This window comes from Camellia sinensis, unplaced genomic scaffold (assembly GCF_055761805.1).
Source record: "Camellia sinensis isolate YWXY unplaced genomic scaffold, ASM5576180v1 Unanchor1, whole genome shotgun sequence".
Classification (NCBI taxonomy): domain Eukaryota; kingdom Viridiplantae; phylum Streptophyta; class Magnoliopsida; order Ericales; family Theaceae; genus Camellia; species Camellia sinensis.
The window spans coordinates 27508944-27524014 of NW_028128987.1; the positions used below are offsets into that span (position 1 = coordinate 27508944).

A 15071-nucleotide genomic window follows, 5' to 3' on the forward strand; every position below is an offset into this window, starting at 1 on the left:
AGTCCATGTCAAAGAAGCAACAGAAGCAGATCAAGCTCTCCAGTACAACCGGCATGCTCATGTTCTATGCTCCTGCCTTCCTCGCCGGAGCAGCTTCCTTCTTCCTCTTCCCAGATGGCGGACTCAGGTTTCTTCTACTCAAACCATCCATTTCTTCAAGAGGGTCTTCGAGGTTCTGTTTGTTCACAAATACAGCGGAGGCGTGGTTCTGGACTCGGCCATTCTCGTCTCGGTTGCCTATTTCATCTCAACTGCAAGCATGATATATGGCCAACACCTGCCCGAAGGGTATCGTGAGCCACTTATTGATCTGAAATATCTAGGGGTTGTTATATTTATAGTGGGGATCTCTGGAAACTTTTACCACCATTACCTTCTTTCCAAACTTAGGGAAAATGGTGACAAAGGATATAAACTTCCCAAAGGAGGCCTCTTTGATCTGGTTATTTGCCCTCATTATCTCTTTGAAATTCTTGCATTTCTTGGAATTTTCTTGATCTCCCAAACACTGTCTCTCTCTCTATCTCTCTTTTTCTTGTGACACACACTCACATGCACCTCTGTTTTTTTTTTTTTCATCTTTCACACACTCACATGGCCACACACTCACACGCACATGGCCACACACTCACACACTCAAGTGGGTTCTTGGAATCGGTTACCATTGCTGTCACCCACTCACTTCACTCTTTTTTTATTTTATTTAAAAAAAAAAAAAAAAAATTAAAAAAAAAAAATATAATAATAATAATAATTGCTGTCACCCCTCTTTTCCTTTCTTTTATTTTATTTAAACACAATGCCTCTCACCTGTTTTCATCCACCGCCCACATCCTCACTTTCTTTAATATATATTTTTATTATAATATATATATATTTTTTCTATCCCTACTTTTATTTTATTTTATTTTATTCTATTTTTTTTTTATCTTTTGTATAATACTGAAACATTGCTAAAAAAAAAAAAAAAAAAAAAAAAAAAAAAAATACACAAACCAAAACAAAACACCCACACCCACAGTGGGATTTTTCTTCTCTATTCTGCCGCCGGTCTCTTCTTCTTGCCTTCGTCCTGGGCGGCCCTTGACGGTGTTGTCTTCGGCTTTCCCACGCCACCGAGCACATTTACTCCCTGCTCCTCCACTGCCGCATATGGCGGCCCTCCAAATCGGAACATCACGGTGGCCTTCCGCTTCAGTTCCTTATTTTCCGCCTTCAGCACACTTATCTCTGCTCGCGCATCCTTATACATGCGTTGGAGCAGAGCCAGTTGGGAGTTTAACTGCTGCACCTCATTTGTCCTACTCTGCAGCCGGTTCGACAGGTTTGTGACCGCCGTCATGCTTTCCACACATGCCTTCAAAGTATACTGATTGGCCTCCACATCCGACAGCACTGCCATTCTTTGCTCCACAGACCGCATCGGAAAGTTCAACGGAGTATACCCAGCGGTGTTTGGTTGAGGTTCACTGGCCACCGCACCAGTTCTCTCTCCTGTTGACTCGTTGAGGTCGGGAAAGAGGGTGAGCAGCCCGCGGGAAGACGATGAAGCCATTTTCTGGGCAACAGAGTGTTTCAGAATATTACAGACTATCTCTCTCAGCAAAACGAAGAAGAGTTTTTTGTTTTTTCAGAGGTTTTTCGCAGCTTTTCTCTGCCTCAGCCTCAGCCTCTGTCTTATAGCCGAGGCAGCCACGCGCATCGCGCGCCTCTTGCCACTAGCCGACAAAACGGGCACGCAAGCCAAGGCGCCCACGTGCCTCGCCATCATGTCCGGCACATCTTTTGATGAATTGGGCACGCCTTTTGATGGCACGCCTTTTGAAAAATTGGGCGCACCTTTTGAGGATGCGATCCTTTATGGGTCCGACAAGACTCTGTAAACTGTCCCGACATTGATTCCGGTTAGCTCCTTCATGGGTCTGACAAGACTCTGTAAACTGTCCCGACATTGATTCCGGTTAGCTCCTTTATGGGTCCGACAAGACTCTGTAAACTGTCCCGACATAGATTCCGGTTAGTTTCTACAAGGGTCCGACAAGACTCTGTAAACTGTCCCGACATTGATTCCGGTTAGTTTCTACAAGGGTCCAGCAAGACTCCGTAAACTGTCACAACTGTCACAACATTGTCTGCTACAACGGTCCGACATGACCCTATAAACTGTCTTCTACAACGGTCCGACATGACCCCATAAACTGTCTTCTACATCGGTCTGACACCGCCATCTAGTGTCCTTTACACCGTTATGACACCACCATACAGTGTCCTCTACAACGTTATGACACCCCCATACAGTGTCCTCTACAACGTTATGACACCACCATCCAGTGTCTTCACCAATGGTCTGACACGACCATACAGTGTCTCCTATCCTTTTTTATTTTTATGTATTTTCTTGTTTTGTTCCTCTCTTCAAACTCAAGTTGGTTAGTTTCTATCCTCCTTGAGTTTGCGGGGGGCTGTTAGAATTTACCATAAACCTACCACCACTACCACCTCACCTACTCCACTAAACCTAACCCACTACACCACTACCACCTCCACTTCACCTACTCTCCACCTACTCCCAAACACACTCCTATATAATAGGAATCCTTGTAATTGTAATAAACACATCAATGTATTAGATCTATCAATAATATACATCAATTTATTTTAACAAGTTCACTCGAGTATTAACACTCTCCTTTTGCGTTCTAACTTTTGCCAAGGTCGCCCTTTAGGGTTTTCAACCTTACGAGCTCAGTTTTTCTTCATTTCTAATTTTTTATGCTCTAACTTTTGCCTAGGTTGCCCTTCCGGGCTTTCGGCCTAGTGAGCCTCTCAGGGATAATATTTCTTTAATTTGTCCGTGTTGATCGGTTGGAAAAATTTCAGACCATCTAAGTCCATGAGAATGACTACTCCTCCTGATCAGATAGACTTGATGATGTAAGGACCAGTCCAATTGGGTCTAAACTTGCCCCTAGGGTCACGGATAGGAGCTTGGTTGGCTTTGAGCACCAGATCTCCTTTCTTGAGATTCCTAGACTTAACCTTCTTGTTAAAATCCTTAGCAATTCTGCGTTGGTCGCCCTGTACATAATACAATGCCTTCAGCCTTCTTTCATCAAACAACATTAATTCCTCAAATCTACTCTGTTACCAGTCGGCCTCTGCTATTTGACACTCAACCATAACCCGCAATGATGGTACTTTAATTTCAATTGGCAGAACAACTTCCATACTATAAACAAGAGAATAAGGAGTTGCCCCTGTAGACGTCCGGATTGAAGTTCTATAGCCTCAAAGTGCGAATGGCAATTTATCTGGTCAGTCCCTATAGGGCTCAACCATCTTCTGCAACATATGTTTGATATTCTTATTGGCGGCCTCAACAGCTCCATTGGTTTGTGGTCGATATGTAGATGACTTATGAAAAGCAACATTGTATTGCTCCAACAAGTCTATCACCTCCTTCTTGAAGTGGGAGCCATATAATATAATAATATAACTTTTTTTATTATTTTCTTTTATATATATCAAATATATAATTTATACCAATTTATATAAAAACATAAAAACACCAAAAGCATGAACAAACAAATAAAATTATGCAAAATTACAAAAATACTAAACTAATGAAATATTCAGTATTTTAAAACAATTTGGCCATAATGGTAAAGGTTGTGATTAAAGTTTATATTTCATCTCTCTTACTGAGGATTCTGTGAGAAACACATTCTAATTGTCATCATCGAGTAATTAAAAGAAAGCGCTCAAGTCTTAGGGCCAGTCAAAATTGGAGTGTCTACAGGTATGGGTTGGGTTTGAAACGATGTGGTAGAGAGATAATGTGACTTAAATAAGATGATGTGACTTAAATAGGATAGTGACTTTTTGATTTTTTGACTTTTTTAAGTTATGACAAATAAGGCCTTAATTTCAGGTTTGTAACTTAAATATTTATATCTGTTATTGCGTGATATACTTCACTTTGTTGGTTTGTGCGCCAAGTGAGGACGTGTTTAGTATGTGAGAGAACCCTAGAGTTTCTGAACTTAAAGGGTGAATTATTTCAAAAGGTATTAAATGGCACATTTCTCAATGCAAGCCGTATTTTATCAAAAACACCTTGTTTTGTCACCTAAAGTTAAGTTAGGCTCTATAAAGGAAAAATGGACATGTTTTCCTACCCCATCCAATCTAAGGCCATTGGGCACATTTTACGAGGCAAACCTAATTTGATAATTTAATGAGAATTGGCTAAGAAAAGTGATCTCGAGTGTGAACTATTACTAAGCAATAAAAAGAGTTTTATTTAACAAGCTCATGCTTTGGTTAATTAATTTCTGCCTAATTGATCTTTGAAAATTGAGGCGTGACAACAAGAATATGCCATACATGTATATATTCGATATATATGCATATGGGATATTCCAAGATGCTAGGGGGACCTGCGGCCGCCTCATACCACCTGCTGAAGCATGTATGACCTGCAGCCTAAGGCTAAGTCAATGGTGGCCGTACAGTTTGTCTTGCCGGGTGAGCCTCCGCAAGTATGATCTTGTCTACGTGAGCAACCACGGTTGTGATTTTGCTCGTGTGATCATCTGTGGATATGATGAGCATCTGCAGATATGCTCTAGCCCACGTGATCATCCGCAGGTTTTTAAAACCTGCAGAGTGTCATAAATACCTGCAGCTGATGTTTTCTTGAATGTTTTCCCTCCTTTCATGCAATGCAACTTCGTCTTTGCTCACTTTTTTTAAAGAAACAAGGTTTTGGTTTTGAAAAGGTGGAGTTGGACTTGGTCAAATGCTCGAAATGACATCTTTAATCCTTGAAGACTCTTTTTCGAAAACATTTTAAGGCTTGAGAATGTATTTGGCTGAAGAGGGTTTAAGTTTGGGTACTTCATTTGAAAGGCTTGCTTGAAGATAATCGAGATCCATTTTTGTTTCATCATCGAGGGGTCACTTCAAGGGTGCCTGAGCCGAGTCGTAGGGCCGGCAAAAAATCTGTTGTCTACACTTGTGATTTGCTTAATTTGGTTATAGCCAGAGGCTCTAGTTCGCTACAATTTGTTGTGTTTTTTATGCAGGACAGCGCTGTAAGGACTGTTTTGGGGCTGTGAAAGTGCTAAAATTTAAGAAAGAAAGGAAGAAAGGAGAAAAGAAAAAGAAAGAAGAGAAGAAGATAGGTTTAGGCATCACACCTAGGGTTTGATTGCATCAGACAATTCATAAAGAAGCTTCAAAGCTCTCAAATTTTTATAAAATATCAACTCTCTTGAACTAGAAGCATTACATGATTTTATATAGACTTGAAACTTCCTAATTCAACCATAACTAAAAAATGAAACTACTAAAATATCTTTGACTTCTAAAACTAATTAAGAAACATAAATAAAACCCAATTAAATAGTTTGACCCACAAGATGACCTATGGGCAAACCCTACAACCCATATCAGCAAATATAAAATTTACCAAAAAACCCTTGACCTAAAAATCCTAGAAAATATAAACTAATCATAAAATAAGACTCTAATAATACTAAAAACATGATTATGAATGGTTCCTATCAGTTTGTCTTTGAAATCATGCCAATTTCCAAATATTGTCACTTCTTTAAATTTACTTTTCCTTGAGTTTCTTATATTCTGCATCAGTTTTGTTGTTTGTTATCAGGATATTTGTCTCCTTATCTATCTAATTATTACTATAGGGCAAAGTGAAACATAGATTCAATTAATCACACTTCTGCAGACAAGTTCAATATTTCATCAAAAATATTAACCTTATTAACAGTTTGGAGTGAAGGGAACTAATGTCAATATTTCAAGTGTGATAGTTTGAGAGGAGAAAAGGGGGGGGGGGGGGGGGGGGGGGGGGGAACTGACTTTTTCCCCCTTTTTTTATGTTTCCTAGACAGAACTATGGACATTTACTATTCTGTGTATGGAAGAAAATGCTGACCAATTAGATTATGATCCTTGATTTGTTTGAATGACTTGTTGGTTTTGGTCTGCATCTTCCAATTAGTTGATTTCCATCAGTTTGACAAGATTTATAGGGTTATTCCATATGACACTGAAGTGGCTTTTAGAGTTTACTATTGAGGAGCTTGGATTTCTTTTTCTTTCTCTAGTTTCCAAAGCTAGTTGAGGGAACTGGGTTTCTTGTGTTGTTTACAAGTAGAGAATACAGACATAGTTTCCGAATATCTCAATGGTAGATTGTTTGTAGGTTGTCATTCCTCGAAGCCCTAGACAAGCAAAAGGGTTATTATTATCATCCATACGTGACCCAAACCCTGTTGTCTTCTTTGAACCAAAGGTATTGCATTTATCTAGATTAATTTCTTTGAATCATTGATCGAATCATATCAAATGAAAATTGTAAGATCATGATTAATTTTAATGTCTTGGACTTTCAGTGGCTTTACCGTTTGGCCGTGGAAGAGGTTCCAGAGCATGATTATATGTTGCCTCTATCAGAGGCAGAGGTACGCTATTTTTAGTTCTATAATTGGTTGCGGATACTAAATCTGAAGAAATTGCATAATTCAAATTCAGGTGATTCGAGAAGGTAGTGACATAACACTGGTTGGATGGGGAGCTCAGCTATCTGTCATGGAACAGGCCTGTGTTGAGGCAGAAAAGGTGAATGTTTCTTTTGATAAAATTCTTCTATTTTGTTAATGTTCTTTTATTATAGAAGAAATTTAATATTGTATAATTTAAGTATACAATCAATTATCCACAATTTATCAACAAATATAAACATTTTGGAATGAATTTTCAAGTTGTCATAAGAGTTAAAAAGAATGTTTTGAGTGTCTTTTATACTTCTTGAAGTCCCATTCGTTTTTGCTCTCTTCTGTTGTTTAAAATTTTCAAATGATATACGATATATTTCTGATTAACTTCCAAATCACAAAAATTATTCACATCAAAAGAATCAGAAATATGTTAACAGGTGGGGTTTACTTTGTTCCATTATGAATTATTATTTGTAATTTTCACATGCTATACAGTAATTTAAACTACAAGATTTTGACCCTCTTTCTATGAATTTTTTGTATGTGTGTGCATGCAACACACCCGTACTTGTGTCTGTATATTGGTTAATTGACTCATGGAGGTTTGCAGGATGGAATTTCTTGTGAACTGATAGACCTAAAAACTCTAATACCTTGGGACAAGGAAACAGTAGAGACCTCCGTTAAAAAGACTGGAAGGCTTCTTGTAAGTAGTACAATCAATGCAAATATGCTTCCTGAAAGATGTGTTGCAACTCTTGGTGATCTGTCTGGTTTTTTATTTGTAGATTAGTCATGAAGCTCCAGTAACTGGTGGATTTGGCGCTGAAATTTCTGCTTCCATTGTCGAACGTTGCTTCTTGAGGGTAAATTTGGCACAATTCCATTGCTTATTTCCCTATAGAGTTTATTATTAGTTGGTTGCTTTCAGTAAAATGCCAAGCTTGATTTCTTTATGGGTGCTTGATATAATGATGTAGTAGCCAATGTTTTGAAACCAGACCATTGAGTAAACCAAAAAACATGCCACGGTAAGGGTTGTTAGTTCAACCGTCGGGTCAACCAGAATCAAATCGTGAAATATGAGTATTAAAATTATTATAAAAAAAAAAAGAATTTATTTAGAAACTTAAATTTTCTAAAACATCCACCACCAAAGAAAAAAATATGAAAGAAAAACCAATGCAGTTATCAACTCAAGTTCTCAATCAAATTTTATAATCACTTGTATTTAAATAAGGAAAATACTAATACTGAATAACAAAAACATGCACCCAATCCTAGTTTTTGGATCACAGGCACAGAAAGGAGGATTAGAATGGGGGCTACCAGCTTTAGATGCATTGGGTAGAGGAGGAGATGCATGAGCAGTACTCACACTTGTTTGCGTAATGTGAGTAAGGTGTTTCAAGGATGAGACTTTCTTTTTTGGGGGGACGGGGGAGGATGTAAAATCCCCATCCAACTAATCTTTCGACAGTATTTCTGCATTTTTCATTTTTGGAATTTTAGTAACATATTAAAATTAATAAAATAAATGGTGAAAATAAAATTGATTAAAACATGCTTATCTGACTTCAAAAATCACATTGTTGCAAAATTAATTGATCGAAGAAATTTTTAGCAATATTTGAAAATTTAAAATTTTAGAATGTAGGGGAAATAATTAAATATAATAAAATTGGAAGTGTCAATTTTGTAAATTTTAGACACCCATTTGCATTAGGTTTATTTGCAAATTGCATGGCTATGTGACTCATAAGGAGAAACTCTAGCTTTTGGGTGTGCTACCCGTTAGAGGTGTTTGCCAGTGGATTCCAATGAGGTAGGTTCTCTCTCCTACTTTTTCTCTTCTATGCTTCCTCCTTGTTTTGGACCTAGTGGGCAAGTAGTCTCCTCTTGGCAGCATTTCAAATATAGCGTGTGTAGCTTTTTCTTGATAAGAGAAGAGGCAATATCCTCAGTTAAGTTCAATAGTTTTCAACTTTTCACGGTAGGGATGAATGAATCTCAAACACATTATCCTTTTGAAAATTAACTCTCTTTAATGGTGACAACTAGGAGTTCAACTCAACACAAATAACCAAAAACGGTGTCTGCTTACTTTGGCCATCTTTGTTTTGACAGTGTTGGGATGAAGTTAACTTCAGTTGCCCTTAATAATTGCACTAAATTACTTTAGAGTAATATATTTAGACCTAGAATTACTTGACTATTACTCATCAACCCCTCAAACTCAAGTTGATCAAATTTGAGTTTCCCAAACTGAAATCTGTAAATGAATTTGACACATCTCAATAATTAAAAAACACAACAGGGTTACACTAACATTTCAACTTGTGGCATGTTAAAATCCACCTACTCTCCACCTACTTCACCCACTTAAACCTACTCCACTAAACCTAACCCACTACACCACTACCACCTCACCTACTCCACTAAACCTTCACCCACTTAAACCTACTCCACTAAACCTAACCCACTACACCACTACCACCTCACCTACTCCACTAAACCTAACCCACTACACCACTACCACCTCCACTTCACCTACTCCTCACCTACTACACACTCACCCTCTCCTATATATAGGAATCATTGTAACCATAACATGAATATCAATCAATAATACAATTCTCTATTTCTCTTTATACATTAAATTTTCTACATGGTATCAGAGCAAGGTTAAGCACTTAGTATTTTTCGCTTCACCGGCGGGCGGCAACCTCGCCTTGGCCGCCCGCCGGACCTCAACCTAATCTGCTAGAATTTTCTACACATACCTTGAAATTTCTTCGAGTCCACCACCACTGCCTCTCCTCTCACTGTTGTCCTCCCATACACCACCGTCTCGATCGTCTTCATCTACAATGTTGCAGTAAAGGATCTCAAGCGTGGTTTTGTTGCATCCAACTCAAAGGATGATCCAGCCAAGGAAGCTGCAAATTTCACCTCCCAGGTTATTATTATGAATCACCCGGGTCAGATTGGTAATGGGTATGCTCCAGTTCTTGACTGCCACACCTCCCACATTGCTGTCAAGTTTGCTGAGATTGATCGTCGATCTGGCAAGGAGATTGAGAAGGAGCCCAAGTTCTTCCGTGAACATGTTCATTCTTGATTACACAGCCCAAGAGGCCATCAGACAAGCCTCCTCTTCTCCACATTCTTGATAACACCAACAGCAACAGTTTGACGCATTTATTAGAGAAAAGGTCTAAAGGCAGCTCCTGTCAAAGCTGATGCTCAACAGGCTGTACCACCTATTGAAGTGCCAGCACTATCCTTGCACATGGGGGGCACCCACTCATTTCTTTATTGTTTTCTTTTGCTCACCCATGTGACCCACAATGCAACCTATTCTTGTTCTTTTCTTTACACTCGTGTTCCCCACTTTCTTTATTATATATATATATATATCTCTTTTTATTATATTATATTAAAAAAAAAAAAAAAAAAAATCTTCATCTCTCCTCCGTTTGATTTCCAACTCCATTATTTTTATTTTTATTTATTTTCTCCAAACCACTTTCCTTATTTCCTCCATCTTTCATTTTTTGATTTCAAATATATTTTTATTATTTTTTCTTTATTTTTCTTTCACATTCTTTTTAATCTTTTTCCAATTCCCTTCATACCATATAGCTTTGCACACCAAATCATATTTTATTCATCTCAGGGATCAACCCCGATCACAATTTTACACAAAAAAAAAAAAAAAAACCAACAAACAAACAAACCACCACAACACACCCGCACCCACAGTGGAATTTTTCTTCTCTACTCTACTGCAGGTCTCTTCTTCTTGCTTTTCTCTTGGGTGTCCCTTACCGGCGCTGCCTCCATACTACCCACTCCACCGAGCACGTTCACTCCACCCTGCTCCTCCACTGCAGCATATGGCGGACCTCCAAAACGGAACATCACGGTGGCCTTCCGCTTCAGCTCCTTGTTTTCTGCCTTTAGCACACTTATCTCTGCTCGCGCATCCTTATACATGCGCTGGAGCAGAGCCAGTTGGGCGTTTAACTGCTGCACCTCATTTGTCCTGCTCTGCAGCCGGTTCGACAAGTTTGTAACCGCAGTCATGGTTTCCACGCATGACTTCAAAGTATATTGATTGGCTTCAATGTCAGTTTGCACTGCCATTTTTTGCTCCACAGACCGCATAGGAAAGTTCAACGGAGCAAACCCTGGGGCGCTTGGTTGAGGTTCACTGGCCCCCGCACCAGTTATCTCTCTTGTTGACTCGTTAAGGTCTGGAAAGAGAGTGAGCAGACCACGGGAAGACGAAGCCATTTTCTGGACAACAGAGTGTTACAGAGTGTCTCTCTCAGAAATCTCTCTCAGAAAACAGAGTGTTACAGAGTATCTCTCTCAGAAATCTCTCTCAGACAACAGAGTGTTACAGAGTATCTCTCTCAGAAATCTCTCTCAGAAAACAGAGTGTTACAGAGTATCTCTCTCAGAAATCTCTCTCAGAAAACGAAGAGTTTTTCAGAGTTTTTCTAGCAGGTTTTTGTCTTTGCTTCCAAGCCTCAGCCTCTGCTTCGGTTTATAAAGACCATGACAAAGAGGCCGACACGCGTTCTGTCGATCACGTGCATCGTCGCGTGTCTGGCGCACCTTTTGATGGCACGCCTTTTTATGGATTGGGCACGCCTTTTGATGGCACGCCTTTTTTGGGCACGCCTTTTGATGGCACGCCTTTTGAAAGATTGGGCACACCTTTTGAGGGTGCGATTTTATAAGGGTCCGACAAGACTCTGTAAACTGTCCCGACATTGATTCCGGTTAGCTCCTTTATGGGTCCGACAAGACTCTGTAAACTGTCCCGACATTGATTCCGGTTAGTTTCTACAAGGGTCCAGCAAGACTCCGTAAACTGTCACAACAACTGTCACAACATTGTCTGCTACAACGGTCCGACATGACCCCATAAACTGTCTTCTACATCGGTCTGACACCGCCATCCAGTGTCCTCTACACCGTTATGACACCCCCATACAGTGTCCTCTACAACGTTATGACACCACCATGTCTTCACCAATGGTCTGACACGACCATACAGTGTCTCTTATCCTCTTTTATTTTTATGTATTTTCTTGTTTTGTTACTCTCTCCAAACTCAAGTTGGTTAGTTCCTATCCCCCTTGAGTTTGCGGGGGGCTGTTAAAATCCACCTACTCTCCACCTACTTCACCCACTTAAACCTACTTCACTAAACCTAACCCACTACACCACTACCACCTCACCTACTCCACTAAACCTTCACCCACTTAAACCTACTCCACTAAACCTAACCCACTACACCACTTCCACCTCACCTACTCCACTAAACCTAACCCACTACACCACTACCACCTCCACTTCACCTACTCCTCACCTACTACACACTCACCCTCTCCTATATATAGGAATCATTGTAACCATAACATGAATATCAATCAATAATACAATTCTCTATTTCTCTTTATACATTAAATTTTCTACATGGTAACTGAAATCATAAAGAATGACGCCAGATGTGCCTATGAGCAACAAATGTCTAAAGTCAAGGAAATAAAAGGCGCAGGCATGTAAAGTGTCACTAGCTTTTTTAGGGAGTTCGTAAATTTGTCGTGAGCCGCATACAAGCCGTTCCGAGCCAAGTTTTGGAGTGTTAGAGCTTTGATTAGATAAAAATTAGTTAAGCTTAAAAAATGATGCTGGAGCTGGAGCTGGAGGTTGAAAAGAAAAGCCAAACTTAAAATACTAAGCATATTAAGAGGGAAAAAAAAGTGCAAATTATGAGCAGAATATAAAAGAATACTCGTATTAATACTAAATATCATCAATCAAATATGTAAATTTACACAAATACCAAACATAAATAGAGAAATAAAATAAATTAATGGAAATATTTTTGATATATTATTAATATTTATATTTATAAATATTAATTGTTTCACTAGCCTTATCAAGCAGAGCTTGGGTCTATTTGAGTTAGGCTCGATTACTAAAGGAGCCTAAAAAATAGGCTCGAGGTTGTTCATTTAGCAAATGAGCCAAGTTTGAGCTGTTTATGAACAACTTAGCTCTTTTGCAACAATGTTATTATGTTTTGGAATGCACGTTCCGAAATATGTTGCACTTTCGTTACAAACCCAAAAGTTTTTTTCAATATATTTACTAAGAGTAATGATATACAAACAAAAAAATTATACAGAAAGATGTGGCTCAATGTGGACTTTTTACTTTAAAATAAAACACCCATGAAAATGAATTTATTTACCAAAATGATATTGCCACATCATTCTTGTGGAGCTTTTTCCTTTAAAAAGTAAATAACGAAAAAGAAAAAAAAATTCAAATATAGCATACTAAAAGCAAAGGTGATTGAAGTTTTGACAAAACAAAACATCAAAAATGGATCATAATGGTTATAGTATCGTGTTGCTACATGATTAATTTGGAGAAAAAATCATACATTTTATTAGATGTCTAATTGTTGAAAGAAAAATTTTATAGCAGAACTTTAAATTCTTATAGTGTAATGTCTACAAATCTACTCATGTTGTACAATATTTTAGAGCATTTAACATACCCCGTTCCCGTTCCACTTGCCAAAATGATCCACGTTCCAAATAACATAGGTTTGCAACCGTAGGCAGAAACAGAGAGAGGTCATTTGAGGAAACTTTCAAAAGAAGGTCTTGAGAGCTTGAAGGGATGTTTTACTCTAGGAAAGAGAGGAAATTAACAATGTTAAGTGCTCTGTAAATTATGGTATGGTAAGAAGGAAGCTGTGGTTTAGAGGGGCAGTGTGATGGGAGCTGGCCTGGGCTAGGTTTATCCTTGGTGTCTTTCCATAGTGGTTGGTGGTTTTTTTTTTTTTTTTTTTTTTTTTTTTCTCCGCAGACATGTAAGCATCTGGTCAGGTGTAACAAAATTCATCAAATGAATCAATTATCACAAACCAAAGTGACTATATCAGAAGGTGGTGGAGTGAGATGAAGTCAGGGGGGTTCACATGGTACTGTAATCCAAAGGCAGACGAACAAAAGCAGATGCAATGAGACTTTGAAATAAACTTATTTAGAAGCCATATTGCATTAAAATTTTGATGCCTTGTAAAATATCTTTGGATAAACTGTAATTTTGCTTCAATTTTTCAGAAACATTAGTGGTTTTGTAGTCTTGCTATACTATTCAAAATACTTCAACTGAGCTCAAATTACTTGCGTAGTACTTTTAAAGACATTGCCTGGAAGTATCGATGTTACACGATATAATAATAGCGCATATGGATTGATCTAACTAGTCTTTTTTGTCTGATGTCGAAAACTTAATTTGGGATGGGGGTTTTGTAGTTAGAAGCTCCAGTGGCTAGAATTTGCGGGCTGGACACTCCTTTTCCTCTTGTTTTTGAACCCTTCTACATGCCCACCAAGAACAAGGTATTACAAAATCATTTTTGCACAGAAGCATTCATATTCATATATGTAATGTATAATACTCCCATGTGTCAGATATATAAGTTGTAGTTTGTCACTGACAATGGAGGACTCTCTGCTTGCTCCTTGCTCCTCACTCTACTTTTTATGCAGATATTGGATGCAATCAAATCAACAGTGAATTACTAAGCAACTGACTCTGCTCTGCTTTGCTCTGCCCCCTCAATATGAAAGTTGTGTTCCGTTCATTAGACAGATGATGTGATGTGATCATCAACAGCAGCATTGTGTAGATTATGAGAAGTGGTGGACAAAAATGGAAGAGAAAAGCCAAGAAACAAAAATACTTTTTGGTCGTGTCTTGTCCCAATCCCATTCCACATTGAATGTGTAGTATATATTTATGTATGTACTGTATGCAATAAGAGATTATGAGTGATTCTTGCCGTTCTGGTGGAAAATAAATATTGATAGTCTAATTATAATGTTTAGTACTATTACACTTGGTGAGAAATTTTTTTGATTTTCTTGAAGTGGCCTCTCCTTTTATAATAATAATAATAATAATATTCTATGTATGCGGGAGGAGGGTAGTGATTACTGACTGTGAAATCTGTTGTTAATAATTCCCACCAAATTTAGTAGGTACAAAGATCATATTTCTTTGACCAGTTGGGAACTGAAACTGAAAGTGTCCAACAACTGTTGCTCTTCTTAAGGTTGTGTTTGTTTAGTGATGGGAAAGAAAAGGCAAGGAACTGGTTTTCTTCTGTTCAGTTGTCCCTCCTACCAAAACGTGATCCTATAATATAATACTTGTTCTGATCCATCAAAAATAAATAAATAAATTACAAATTTTATTTATTTATTTATTTTTGGTTGAGAAGCCAAAAAGCAGGCAATATATTAAAAGAAAAACAGAGTACAAAAACAACAAAAGATAAAAACCTATTACAAATTACAAAAAGTCTTAGAAAACAGCCGCAGTTTGAGAAGATCAAAAATAAAAAAATAAATTACAAAATTATGCTTGGTAAAAAAGTTGGAAACTAAATTTTGTATAAACTTTCTAGCAAGCTAAACAGATAATGGATAAAATAATTGGAAA

General features: G+C 38.1%; 1 protein-coding gene across 2 annotated transcripts in view; it reads left to right on the forward strand.

Moving 5' to 3' along the window:
* Positions 1–14496, forward strand: part of LOC145814233 (2-oxoisovalerate dehydrogenase subunit beta 1, mitochondrial-like) — a 28935-nt gene extending 14439 nt beyond the window's left edge. The window contains exons 7-13 of one of the 2 annotated variants that reach the window (XM_082910799.1): positions 6233–6322; positions 6423–6491; positions 6562–6648; positions 7138–7233; positions 7316–7393; positions 13880–13966; positions 14117–14496. In XM_082910799.1, coding sequence (XP_082766925.1) covers positions 6233–6322; positions 6423–6491; positions 6562–6648; positions 7138–7233; positions 7316–7393; positions 13880–13966; positions 14117–14152 — 543 coding nt within the window. In that variant the 3' untranslated portion in view covers positions 14153–14496. The remainder of the gene's footprint in view (positions 1–6232; positions 6323–6422; positions 6492–6561; positions 6649–7137; positions 7234–7315; positions 7394–13879; positions 13967–14116) is intronic. The other variant, XM_082910800.1, reaches the window with a different exon arrangement.
* The last annotated feature ends 575 nt before the right edge of the window (positions 14497–15071 follow it).